Source organism: Cavia porcellus, unplaced genomic scaffold (genome assembly GCF_034190915.1).
Source record: "Cavia porcellus strain 051 isolate PalLab524CR breed Dunkin Hartley unplaced genomic scaffold, mCavPor4.1 scaffold_24, whole genome shotgun sequence".
Taxonomy (NCBI): Eukaryota; Metazoa; Chordata; class Mammalia; order Rodentia; family Caviidae; genus Cavia; species Cavia porcellus.
The window spans coordinates 7411640-7426014 of record NW_026947507.1 but is presented as its reverse complement, the minus strand read 5'-3'; the positions used below and the strand labels follow the sequence as shown (position 1 = coordinate 7426014).

At 36.8% G+C, this 14375-nt stretch overlaps 1 protein-coding gene across 4 annotated transcripts in view; it reads right to left on the bottom strand.

The window, feature by feature from the left end:
* Positions 1-6251: 6251 nt before the first annotated feature.
* The window catches only part of Slc7a2 (solute carrier family 7 member 2), a 66257-nt gene continuing 58133 nt past the window's right edge, over positions 6252-14375 (bottom strand). For all 4 annotated transcript variants that reach the window (XM_023564814.2, XM_063234609.1, XM_063234610.1 and 1 more), the window contains exon 12: positions 6252-13514. In XM_023564814.2, coding sequence (XP_023420582.1) covers positions 13318-13514 — 197 coding nt within the window. In that variant the 3' untranslated portion in view covers positions 6252-13317. The remainder of the gene's footprint in view (positions 13515-14375) is intronic.

Genomic DNA, 14375 nt, shown 5'->3' with positions numbered 1-14375 from the left:
GAGACATTTCTATACTAATTTCCATAGTGGTCATTCTAGTTTACATACCCGACAACAATGCAGAAAATTCCTTGCCTTCTCACCAACATTTGCTATTATTTGATTTCTTAATGGTAGCCTTTTTTCTGGAGTAAGGAGGAGTCAAGGTGTTGTTTTAAATTTGCATTTCTCTAATGGCCAGAGATGTTAAACAGTTTTTTTTTCAAATATTTGTTGGCCATTTGTATTTTTCTTGAGAAGTGTATGTTCATTTTAGTTGTCAATTTCTTGATTGGTTCTTTTATAGAGGAGAGAAGTCTAATATTACTGAGTTCTGTGTACATTCTAGATAGTAGTCCTTTGTCTGAAAAATACCTGGAAAATTTTTTCCCGTTCTTCAGGTTTTCTCATCATTCTGGTTGTTTGTCTTGCAGTGCAGAACTTTAATTTGATATGATCTCTTTTGTTCATTCTTTGTTATTTCTTGCACAAATGGAATTCAGTTTAGGAAGACCTTTTTTACACTTATGTCTTCAAGAGTTTTACCTGTCTTATCTTCCAGCAGGTTGTTTCTGTTTTAACATTTAGACCTTTGAATTGCACCACCATGCCAGGCTGATTTTGATTTCAGTTTAGAACATGGTAAGAAATACAGGTCTACCCAATCAACTGCATCTGAATAGCCAACTTTCCAACACCATTTGGTAAAGAGATTATTTTTCCTCCATCAAGTATGTTTTGCTCCTTTGCAAATGATCAGATGCATAATATGCCTGGGGGTTGGTTCTGCATTCTGTATTCTGTTCTGCTGATCCACATGTCTGTTTTTTGTGTCTTTGCCTTGCTGTTTTTATCACTGTAACTTTGAGGTATAACTTCAAGTCTGGAATTGTGACGCCTCTCACTTTGCTTATTGCTAGGAATGGTTAGGGTCTCTTCTTATTTCATATGAATTTTAAGATTGTTTTCTCTAGTTCCATGAGGAATGCTATTAATATTTTGATTTCATCATGTTAAATCTGTATATCAGCTTTCCTTTTTCAGAATACTGTAGTTTTCACTGTAGAGATCTCTCACTTCCTTGGTTAGGTTAATTCCTAAGTATGTAATTTATCCTGATGCTGCAATGAATGTTACTGTTTTCCAAATTTCTTTCTCATCAGGTTCCTTATTGGGGTGCAGTAATGCTATTAATTTTTTGATTTTGTATCCTGCAGCACCACTGAATTTGGTTATAAATTCTAGGAGTCTTTTGATGGAGTGTTTTGGGTCTTCTATGTAGAGGATCATGTAACCTGTCAATAACAATAGTTTTACATTCTTCTTTTCCTATATGTATGCCTTCTATTTCTTTCTCTTGCCAGATTGCTCTGGCTAATGTTTTGAGTCCTACATTGAACAGGAACAGAGAAAACGGGCATACTTGCCTTGTTCTTCATTGTAGGCAGAAAGCTTTTAGCTTGTCCCCATTTAATATGATACTAGTAGTAGTTTTAAAATAAATGGCATTAATCAGATTGAGATAAGGCCCTTTATCTCTATTTTCTTTGGAGTTTTATCATGAAGAATGTTGAGTTTTGTCAAAGGCTTTTTCTGTATTGAGACAGTGATAGGATTTTGGTTTTTGCTTCTGTTTTTCGTGGTTTTACTTTTATTTTATTTTATTTTATTTTATTTTGAAGAGAATAAAACCAAATGAGAGAACACAAAATGGGGTCAGTCAAAACAAAGGGATGGATATAGTATATGACTTAAAACCAAAATACAAGGTAATCAACAATGGTTACCATAATGTCTCTTATTATCTTCAATAGAATTGCCCATATCATCAGTCATAATAAAATTGAACATAGCAGTACAGAACAAAATCAATAAACAAAACATTGGAGACATTATAGGACTTCAAAAAGGGATAATAGCCAAATCAGAATGAGTATCATAGTGAATCTTGTTGTCTTCAAAGTAGTTACTTATACCCTGAGACTTGATACTATCAAACAAAACAGATTTGAATAAAATCAGTCAAAACAAGACAGTGAAAGCAATATAGGGCTTCAAATTAAGTTAACATTAAATAAAAAATGGTTACCATAGTATATCCTGCTATTTTTGGAATAGCTGTCCATGCCATCAAATCTAATACAAATAGACAAACTGGAAAAGAATATAACCAAACTAAAAAGAGCAATGAAAGCAATATGGGTTTCAAATCATGATACAAGACTAATGATGTCTCCCTTTTTAGGTAATTCCTCCCCTTTCACTTTCACAGGGTGCATTGTACATTTTGTATCCCACTAACTCCTTTAGTTTTTAGATTAGGGAGGCAACCTGCTATTTCCCTAAGTGATTCTGAACCTTTTTACCCCTGAGCATGATCTCAAGTTGTATCCATTTACCCTCAAGAGCCTCAAGGTTTTCTGTCCTTATAGCTAAGTAGTTAGTTCTCCATCATATAAAAGTGTTATGTCTTTCCAACCAATCTGCGGGTGATAGGTGAGTTACCTCAACTTTTTCTGGCTCCCTGTCACATAGAGCATTATTTTCTCATCTTTGACTTTCAGGTTTATTATATTTCTTATATAGAGCATCTTGATGGACCCTATTTCCTGATCCATTCTGCTGTTTTTATTAGTGTACAAGGCCATCTATGTTAGTGATAATAGCCAACCTTCTCTGCCTCATCTCTGCCATGTTGTTTTTCTACTATTGGCTGTCTACTTTTCCCCTTCATTCCACTGTCTGCCCCATTGTGAGCCACCTCTGCAGCTGTCCCTGAAACCATGGTCTCTCTCTCTCTCTCTCTCTCTCTCTCTCTCTAGAATGTCCTTCAGTATTTTTGTAGGGTTGGTTTGGTGGTCATAAACTCCTCCAGTTCCTATTTGTTATGGATGTATCCTGTTTCTCTATTAATTTTGAGAGATAGTTTTGTGGGGTACATCAATCTGGGTTGGAGGTTATTGTCTTACAGGGCTTGCAATACTTCAAGCTCTTGTTGATTTGATGGTTTGTGTTGAAAAGTCTGTCATGATTTATAGTCGATCTGTTTATTTTCTCTGACAGCTTTTAATATTCTGTTCTTGTGTTGAATTTCTGGGGTCTTGATTATTATATGTCTGCGTATAGATCTATTCTGGTTATAGCTGGCTGGAGTTGTATGCCTCATACATCTAAATATCATTTCCTTTTCCTATACTTGGGAAGTTTTCTTTAATTATTTCTGTAAACAGCCTTTGTATTTCATTTGTGTTTACCCCTGCTTCTTCACATACATTTTTTATTCTTAAGTTATAGATCCTCTTGTCATCTTCTAGCCTTTGTATTTTTACTTCCTGTTTCCCTGTTATTTTTAAGAGATCTTTCCTTTCAACCTTGTTTCAAACCTGTTTTCAAGGTTTGATACTCTATCTTTAGTCTCTTTCAAGCAGTTTTGCCAGCTTTCAATGGAGTTTTTAATTTCCTGGTAATCTCTTTGAATGTGTTTCATATATTCTAGATTTTTAAAAATATTCTTCATAGAAGGTTTACCTCCTTTTTCTATGCTCCTCCATTCTTCCATCCGTGTCTTCTTGAGAGGTGCTTAGTATTTCTTTTATTATTTTCTTATATCTTCCTTTACTTGTATTAATATTTGTTTTAAGTTCTTTTACAAATTCACGAAGTTATTTCTTTATGTCAGATGCTGTTGCTTCAGAAACTGCAGGTATGCAACTCCCAATCTCTTCTGTGTTTACCTCTAGTAGGCCAGTACTGCTTGGGTTGGAGGCTGGAGACTTCCTTTTGTTTCTTCCTCTTGTCATGTTCCTGGTTTCTTTCAGACAAGTGGATAGTGGGGCCCCTGGAACTTCTTGTGTTGGTTATAATTACTCTGAAGTGAGCTGGCTAGGAATTGCTGCTTTCCCCAATTTGCTGGTGACTACTGGAATGTAAGCAGGGGTGGTACAGGCTGGCCCCTCCCTTCTGAGCTGGTTAACCACTGGGGGTCTTCACCATGTTAGTGTGTGTCCACAGTCAGGGCCACTTAGGGATAGCTTTAGGGAAACCCTGGCCTTGGCTATTGGATTGCGCACAGGGTGGGACCCATTCCAAGCAATTCTCACCAATCTGCTCTACACTAGGAGTGGTTGAATGAAGCTGGCTGCAGTTCTGGTTCTGGACTTACCCTGCCTGACTCTAAAATGGCACCCAGCCAATCACCCACTTCCACAAAAGGACTGAGTCTCCCACACTCACTGCAGCTGGTGCAGGTCTCTGGTCTGCTGTTCCCCTCTTCAACCGTGTACTCCATCCCCAGCTTCACCGTGACCATGAGTCTCTGGATCCCAGCGGCATTTCACACACAGTGGGACCAGCTCCAGTGAGAGTGCATCTGGCTTCCGTCTTCTGGTCCAAGTTTTTCTTTTCTTTTTTTTTTCACTTTAGTTTCTTCTGGGGTCAAGAAGATCCATCGCCTTCCTTCTGGTCTTCTGTAGAATGCTATATTCTGGCATATGAGCTGTTTTTCTCAGAGAGACTTTTTACTTCACTGCTTATTGATCAGCCATCTTCCCAGCCTCCTTGTTTTTACGTTTATTAACTTGTGTATATTGAGCTTTTCTTGCATCCCTGGGATGATGCCTACTTGGTTATGATGTATGATTTTTTGATGATTTGTTGCATTCTGTTATCTAGAATCTTGCTGAGGATTTTTGCATCTATGTTCATTAAAGAGTTTGGCCTATAGTTCTTTTTTTCAGTTGGGAACTTATCTGATTTTGGAACCATGAAAGTGCTAGCTTCCAGGAATGACTCTGCGAGGACTCCTATTTCATTTCAGAGTGTGAGGAGTATTGGTGGTAGATCTTCTTTCAAGTTCTTGTAGAATTCAGTGGGCAAATCCATCAGGCCTGGGCTTTTCTCCATTGGCAGGCTTTTTATTACTACTTCACTTTCATTGCCTGTTACAGGATTATTCAAGTGACACAGAACTCAGGCAGAAATGGAATCACTAAGTGGGCATCTGGGACAGGTACCCTGAAATTCTCTTGACCCATTGGTACAGGTGTGAATCAGGATAGGCACAGAAGTAGTGAGAGGCCAGAAGTCACAGAGGCCTCAAGAAGTGAAAGGAGGAGGCAGAATTATTACCATAGGGAACCAGATGAACATCCGCTATGTGCTAGTGGGCATAGAACCACAGAGGTCAGGGGTAAGAGGATTCGGTGGGAGATGCCTAGGGTGGGCACACAAGGACCAAGGACCAGATCCCCCTTGACACTAAAGCCTCTTGGGACAGTAGTCTAAGAAGAAAGTACTCTGAAGAAGAAACGAGGGTGTATCAGGCGGGTTTTCATCCTTGTGATGAAATACCTGAGATAAACAAAAGAAAAATCTATTTTGGCTCCCAGTTTCACAGAAGAGTGCTTTGTGACTCGCAGTTGCTTTGGGTCCTCACCACATAGCTGTGATGAGGTGGAATCTCATGATGGCAGGGACAGGTGCAAAGGAAGGCTGCTCATTTGGTGGCTGCTAGGAAGCAAAGATAGAGCTAAACCTTCAAGGCATTTCCTGTGGCCACATCTAGAGTTCCCAAAACCTTCCAATCGTGTCAACTGAAGAATAAAGCCATTGATGGGATCAGAGCACTCCTGATGTAGCCAATTCTCGAAAACTTCACCTCCGAGCACTGTTGCACTGGGGACCAAGTCTTCAACTTGGGAGTCTTTGGGGGACATTTCAGATCCACACAATAACAGGGAAGTGAAAACTCCTGAATTAGCCTGGAAAACACTACATTCCAATTATTGGAATGTGGGCCCAAAATATAAATTCAGGTATTCTTAAACAACCCCTTCCCAAACTGGCTCCTGATTAGACTCTATCTAATGTGCTGGGTACTGCACTGGGTTTCTTCCCCATCTCTAGCCTGCCATGCAGGAGTTACTTTTGGTGTAAAACTGTATGCTGCTTTTGCAGCTTTAGCTGGGGACTTTTCTTGAGTTAGTGCTGCTCACAGTCCACTGGTTCTTCCCGGAGCTGCCTACCCCCTGGCACCATCCTCTCTTATTGGGCATTTGCCTTGTCCACAGTCAGGTCAGCCAGACCCTCTGCAGTCCCATATTGAGTGAGCTTGGAGTGAGCTGGTGGCTGTGGCCAGGGTTTAGAATCCAGGGGGAACATGGCCCTGGCAAGTTTCAAGTGTCAGACTGACTGACTCCTCCACAGCTGCTTCCTGCATGCATGGGCCACTCATTCCCTTCCTGCATGTGATTTTATATATACACACACATACATAGACTCTTTATTCCTGTGTTTATAACATCTGAAGTCTCTGATACCTAAAAATATTTAGGAAGTAGCTACCAATTTTTTACTAGCATTTTTTGAGAGGAAAAAAAAACACAGAAAAGAAAAACAAAAAATGAGAGATATACAAACAAATTACAGAACAACAAAAAAACCGCAAAGAGTAACAATATAGGCTTTCAAAACAAGATGACAGGACTTTAACAATAGCTGCAATATTGCATATTATCTTCAAATGAGTTGCTTAATTACTAGATACAGATATGCAAAATTGATGTAAACGTAAGTGTTCACTGTTCTTTCCCAAGAAGTAATAGAATTAGTAATGTAATCATCTTAGCTATTTGATGTATACATAAACAAATTTATATCTTCTTCCCCTAAGATTCACTTTATTTTAAAAAGCAAAACAGAAAAAAGAATAGAAATGATACAGAATTTCAAAAAAGGATAAAAGTAGGAAATTGACACTAGCTAATGTATCACATATTGTTCTCTCAGAACTAGTTGTTCAGATTAACAAAATCTAGACATGTAAGTGATCAATCAATGACAGCACAAACTGAACTGAGATTAGTAATGTAGTTATCTGTCTAGTACATGTACATAATTTATATGTTTACTAACATACATATAATCTTCTCCTTTCCTTTTTTCCTTCCCCCTATCTCAGTAGTTCTGTCCTTTTGAGCACTTCCTTTCATTATTACAATATCTATTGTATATTTTGGATTTTATTACTCTTTCAGGTTTTATTATTTTTTATGCTAGAGATAATATGTTTATAAATGTGTTTATTTCACTTATGAGTATGATCCCAAGTCCTCCATTTAGGTACAAAAGCCTCAAGATTATCCTTTTTTATAACTAATATTCCATTGTATAAAAATACTACATCTTTTTTATCCATTCTGTGGTTGATGGGCATTTGGGTTGTTTCCAAGATTTAGCTATCACAAATTGTGCTGCCATAAACGTGGGTGTACATATATCACTGGATTCACGTATTTTTATCATTGAGCTGATTTTAGTTTTACCTTTCTAGTTTTACCCAGACTTTGATCTACTTTGAGTTTCAGGCAACATGTGAATGGTAGTTATTTTGTTATGTCTTTGAGAATTTTTCAAGATATTTTGAGATGAAATGAATCACTCTTTCCAAACATCACGTGATTTCTCAGCACAACTTTCCAACAGCTCACAAACTTGAAGCCCTTAGCCTGAGAAGAAAACCCAAACAACACTAAGACGATGTTTCTACCTTGCCGTTCTCAGCTGGACCTACAGCCCAGAGGCAGCTCTTGGGTTTCTACCTTGAGAGGGTGAACTCATTTCCAACACTAAGCAAGCCACTTACTACACACAGTTTTAGACTTCTACTTACCAGATGCTTTACTATTTTAGCTTAGTTTTACTAAAGTTATAAAATATTAATGTATTTCCTTCAACTTAGTAGATCAAGTTACCCATATACAAAGACATGTCAAAATTAAATGAGCTAAGAGATCTGTAATTTTAAATAAGTTAGAATCTCGTTGAAAAGCTCCTAGATTTCTCCCGGTTAGCAGGTTAAAAAAAAAAAAAGATTTTAAGTAGGTAAATATTTACCATGCTAAAAATATTTAGTTACAAATGATCATTAGTACAGGTTATGCCTGGGCAGGATGAAAACCGAGAAGGAGCTGGATGCAGATTAGAGGAATATCAAAGTGATTGGTCCATTAAATGACGGCTGAAACAAAAAGACTTCAGAAGTCTGATCTAGGGTGGCAATGTTTTTGGAAAGTGGCATACAGATACATGAAAACATTTTTTTCTTTCTTTTCATTAAAACATTTTTAACTGATAGATTTTAACTGATAATATTTTTAACATAAAAGTTATGTACATTAGTGGGATGCCAAGAGATGTTCCATACAAATATGTATTGCATAATGTTGTGAAAACATCTATTTCACAGATTTGGTAGTCATACATAGGCCAAGGTGCTAGGGGAGTATAATAAAATTGCTTTGCTGTAGACTGTACTGTACTTAGGAACTTTAAAGTTCCTGAGTAAAAAAGGTATTTAAATTAGATCAGTGCAAAATACATGCTTCTGTTTTTGTGACACATATTCATACCACTTTATTATAAGTCATATTAAAGTTTATTTTAAAATACATGGCCACATCAGAATGCATATTTTACAGAGGTTAAAAGCAGTAGTTTTTTATTACAAATTCTAAAAAAATCCACCTTCATAAGTAAAAAGGAACACCAATCATCATTGGAAACATTAAATTTAAAATCACTATCAAAAAATCTTTACATTCACACAAGTCCAATATATTTGCTGGTTTTTAGAAACACAATTTCTGCATGGTTTAGGCCCTGTGAACGATTTCTATTGAGTACAGTGACAACAAAATAAAGCAGGTAAAGAACTGGCAGCACTAGTGGACTGAGAAATGAGCGGGTATCAGCCAAGCATGGGCCAGAAACCAACCAAGCTGACAGCAGAAAAAGTTCTTTACCAACTGGGTCTTGGCCGCATCCTTGGCACCACAAGGCTGGCTGTGTCTTCAGGAAGGGCAGTGGGCCAGGGTCTGCTGTGCCAGTTCCAAGCAGCAGCCATCTCTTCTATGAGTCACAGATGTTCCTTGGTCCTTGTTCATCTTGCCGTATTCATGAGATATTGGGAGCTGGAAGGGCGGGCCTCAGATGACCTTATTTTCATTTGAAATCTCTTACATCGTATTTTACCCTGTCATTCTAAGACTCTACTATATCAGTCGGTAGCTTAAATGCTTATATACTGCAGGCTGCCTGACCCTGGAACCAGTCTTGGGTCTTGATTTTGATCTCCTTGGTGTGGCTGGATCACAGAAGGGTGTTTAAGGCCCAGAGACTGGTTTCAGCCATGGTGAATAATCCCCAAACAGAATGCTCCCAATAAGTAGTGTTATCAAGTGGGTTGAGGCATACATTTTAATAAGACTAAACTGCATACACATGAACAATGATGAGTACTACAGAAACATCTGAACCAACTAAAACAATAACAGATCAAACCTCTTAGAATCCAAAAAGCTAGTGTGCAAATATAATTACAAATGCAAAAAACTCCTCAGCTAAATAACAAACTCAAACAACTTTATTTTCACATCTATACGACTAAACAACTGACTTTGCTGGCATTATTTACTACATAAACTTCAGTACTTTCCCCCTGATATGTAAGTATTAACATTATAAAGTACAAAGAAGGCACTGTTTTGGCATTAGTGAAAAGAATAATTTCACCTGCCCCACCAAAAACCACACTAAGCACATAACTTCACGACTATTCTAATAATGCATGATGCACATTCTAAATCCAGTCTTTTGCAGGCCTCTGGAGATTATACTTTTGGTGCTAAATATCACTTGATGCCTATAATGAGAAATTATGAATAACAAACATTGCAAAGAAGGCTGAGCCAGTGAGAATCTTGGGACAGCCTCATCATGTATTCTGTAATCTTACGATATACCTAAATTTAAGGGAAGATAAGGCTCAGATATTCCCCCATCATTATTAGCATTGCAGGATAATTTCTTTTCCTTTTTCTCCCTGTTAATTGCTCAAATTAAGAAAATATTTTGTAAAAACAGGCTCTAAGTCAAACTGTTCTATGAAAAAACATTTTTTGAAGAACTACTTGCAAATACTTAGAACAAGTATTTTGCAAATACCTAGAAAATATTTTGCTAACATTTAAAATAAGATCTAGTTTAAAAAATATTTTATTCATACAAATTAAAAGAACACAGTCTCTCATCCTTCAAAAGATAATTAAGAAAGTAATTTTTGTTGTCAACTATGGTTACTAATAGTAAAGCTTTATATATCAACATTGAGATAGTCAAATGATACATTGGTCTTAGTTTTCCTGGCATTCATCTCCAGAGAAAACATGATTATGTAATAATATGCATTTTAGTATATGTCAAAAGTTCTTATAAATTTTTCTCATTAAAAGTTTTTAAATTTGAGTTTTCATAGATATCTTATAACCTTGGGGTTAGCACTGTCTTTATATGGTAATTCACAAATGGTTCTTTTTTAAGAGTACCAAAGTGCTATTACAAGAAAGTCTCACTAAAAATGTGAGAGCACAGTTCCTAGCATAACAAAAGATAGTGCAAGCTACTTCTATTCAGTTACAATTAAAAGGAGGTGTAACATGAATGTTTAAAATTTTTTGCAGAAGACTTTATGCAATTTTGAGTACTACTCAAATCTATATACAGAACATTGGTAATCCTAAGAAAGTAAAAACATTTTTTCAAAGAGTTATAAAGCTGAAGGCAGGACTAGAGAAATGGCAAAAAAAAAAAGCTGGTTTTCACTAATGAATACGAGGGCAGATATATAAGAAAGGAGGCCACAGAAACAAACAAACGGGAACACCCCAAAGTCTCCTATCCTACTCCATTCAGATTACAGAGCACCTGTTATGTATTAGGTAAGTTTATATTAGAAACATGATAAATATTTCTTAAAGAAGCTACCTATAGAAAACATACATATAAAATTGTGTATTTTAAAATAGTTTAAAACCTAAAATATATAATATAAAATATTACTTTTTCTCCATATAAGTTGAGTTTTTGTCCACGTAACAATGTCATGTCCAAAATCCATCAAGACCCAACTTACATTGATACTTGAAACATGTTCACTTACACACACATACTACATATGTAAACGTGTACATACACACAAACATGCACACTTGAGTCTTCACAGGAAAGAAAAAACAATATCACCAACAAAGCATGTCTTCATAAATATGTGTATCTGTAAAGTGTTTGAATATGGAAAAATTTTTAACTTAATTCTGCTCTTAACACACTATAATAGTTTCGGCTGCCTATCACATGCTAAAATCTTACAGTTTTTTGAGAGATTTAAGTATTCATATATGAAATTAATCATATTTCCTGAATGATGGTCCAATTCTAGATGATTATAGAATTTTAAAAGTCCTCAGTATATTGCTAAACATTTGTGATCATGCCTACAGCCCCTACCTAAATATTTTACCTTTTGCTTATTGACTCCTGTTCAGTAACACATTAAATGTGAAAGAGAATTCTGGGCTTCAGATTTTACCGTGTGCATCCTGGAAGCTGTGGAATGTCAGTGATGAGCTGTGTCAGGGATGCTACAGCACTAGCAGCCAGAAGCCCAGGCTTTCCACCGACTTACCCCATATCTCACCCCAGTACACGCCAGGTGATACAAAGTAACTCGGACTGGCTTTTTAAGGTCAGTGAAGTAACTGATCTCATAGAAAATCTGTCAGAAAACAGATGTTTCTGTTACCTTTGGATTACACAAATAAAATTAGCATGCTTGTAATATCCTGGGAATGTCACCTACATGTAAGTCTCTAGCCTCTACCTTTATCTAATAAACTATTTCTACAAAAATTTCATTAAAATACAATGAAGATAAATAATCCACTAAAAAAGTAAAATATAGCAATTAGAGAATCTTACATACCAAAATTTATTTACTCATATACAAAGGTCACTGTATTTAATATGGTTTTAACTTAATTTGGTTAACTTTTTAGCTTGCTGTTTTAAGTAATTATGTTCATAAGCCAAAATATTTCCCTACTCATTCATAGGTTATTGTAGAATACTGAAGCTTGTATTAATTGCCTTAGTGTGCTCATTTAAAAGCAAATCAAATAAAAAGCGCTAAAGATTTATGGATGGGGGAGAAAAACATGCCTGTTTCCAAGAGAACATCAGGGGCAAATTAGATCTGAATCATTTAGATTGGTCAAAGAGCTCTTGAATGCCAGGGTAGACACTTTAACATCAGAATATGGTCACTTTCTCTAACATCCCTCCATCTTTTCCTCTTTTGCACATTATAAAAATAGAAGTCACTTCTGCAGACCCACACGTCTAAGTAATAGAAACAAAGGAGTGAGAATTCTGTGCCTGATTGAGGTTAAAAAAGCTGAACTGTGATTAGGTGTTAAGTGGTAGAAGAAAAGTATGGATCATTCTACCATTGTGAGAGTGTCACTAGTTTAAATAACTTTTGAATAGAGGGATACCTGATGTCTACTTGTCCAAGCATATGCTCAACTCTTTGATTTCAAACACATCCTCATCGTGGCCACTGATACTAGTGTTTGTGTCACTAGTTTTTTTGTTTTGTTTTGGTACCGGGGATCGAACTCTTGACTGTGCACTTGCAAGGCAGGCACTTACGTGCTGAACTAAATCCCTAGTCTGTGTGTCACTCTAGACCACTTAAATCACAGTACATCTCGCAGCCCCTAGGGTGGAGGGGTACATCATTCACAGAAAGGGAAGGCCTTATATGTAAGGACCACAGGCTCACAAAGATAGGAGTTCAAAAGCATGCTGATGGTGACATGGAATGCCACTCTGTTCTATAATACAACAGGAGCAAACACTCTGATTGGCCAAAGTTTTAGCAAACTGTCATACCACCTTGGAAAGCATATTTGTGTGAACTCACCGCTGGCATTTATAACTTACAGAAAAGGCTCATTTCTAATCTCTTCCTCTGATCTCTGTCCAAGATTAGACATCATGATGGGTAACTGTACTTTCAGTCATGTCTAAACTGACACTCATGAAGCCTACAATAATAAAGAAAAGCAATTACTATTTTCCCAACCGCACAGGGCATACACAAACCACTTTTCAGTGACATATCACCAATTATGACAAGACTGGAATAATGTCACATGATAACAGCAAAACACCAACTAACTTGTAACATGCATGTTCCCAGACACACACACACACACACACACACACACACACACCCCACTTTGGGGAAATTCATCATTGAGGAGAAAACTCATATTCACTGTTTGAGGAGATGCTGGTTAGATGAGTAAGTATAAATTAGGGTGAATTATGGATGCAGCAAATCCATGACAACCTAGCACAATGATGACATCTTGTCACGGTCTACTCCATGTAGGACATGCATGTTAAGATTGTGGACCAGGTCTGCACCTACAAGCATTAGCATTCACTAGTCTTTTCATGGAATATGAAAGGTAAACTAAGATTTCTTTGGTGATGGTCATTTGATTGAATAGCCGATTTTGCTTCTGTTGCTGCATCGATGTTGTCTGAATAAGCATCTTCATCTTCTTCTTCATCCCTTGGGTTACCCTCCAGGCTGTGTCTAATGCCATAGGCAAAGTAAATCAGGAACCCTTTAGGGAGAGAAAAAAAAGTCAATATTTTACGTACATCAGGAAGAAGCTGTTGTGATATGGAAGATTTAATACAGAACTTAATAGGCTTTTCTGTGCTATTTTAGAAGAATGGAATGCAAATACAAGATTCCTCCATAAATGTTTTCCCAGTGGAAGGAGCTTCTTCATCTTTAACTCCAAAACTTTACAGAATGCATTTTTCTCTAATAAATTTTTTTCAGACAATGTTTATGTGGGAAAAGTTTATATTTATGGTCTCAAAACTCAAAGCCATACTTTAAACAAAATGATACATAGAGTAAAGACTAAAATTATATCCTAATAAATACAAGTGGTGAATTATCCATCAGAGTCAGCTGTCTTGGAAAGCACATCGGGTGTGTACAAAGAGGAGACAGATACACTTTCTATATGCTGCTATCAACACGAAAGGGCAAAGAGCTGTACACAGAACAGCTGTAATGAGTAGCCATGCAAACTGGGTGGGGACAGGAGGCACTGACTTATGTAGCCTCATAAGATGAAGATAGGTTTTAGTTATACTTTTAAACACTGGACAAGAATTTTAAGCTGCTCAAAAATGACTCATTTGGGCTTTGTTTTTCTCATCCATAAGTTGGAAAAAATAAAATTTACATGGTTCTGCATGGTTATTAGAAGATTTGAATTTAAAAAGGTATCTGAGGGGTTGGGGTAGGGTTCTAATTGTCTAACATGCCTGAGGCCCTGGGTTCAATCCCCAGCACCCCCTCAAAAAAAGGTATCAGGAAAAGTACTGAGGAATTCTAAAGATAAGAATTGGGAGAGAAAGAAACTGAAAAAAAAAAGTCTTTATTTCCAGGGAAGGGGCCAATGTGC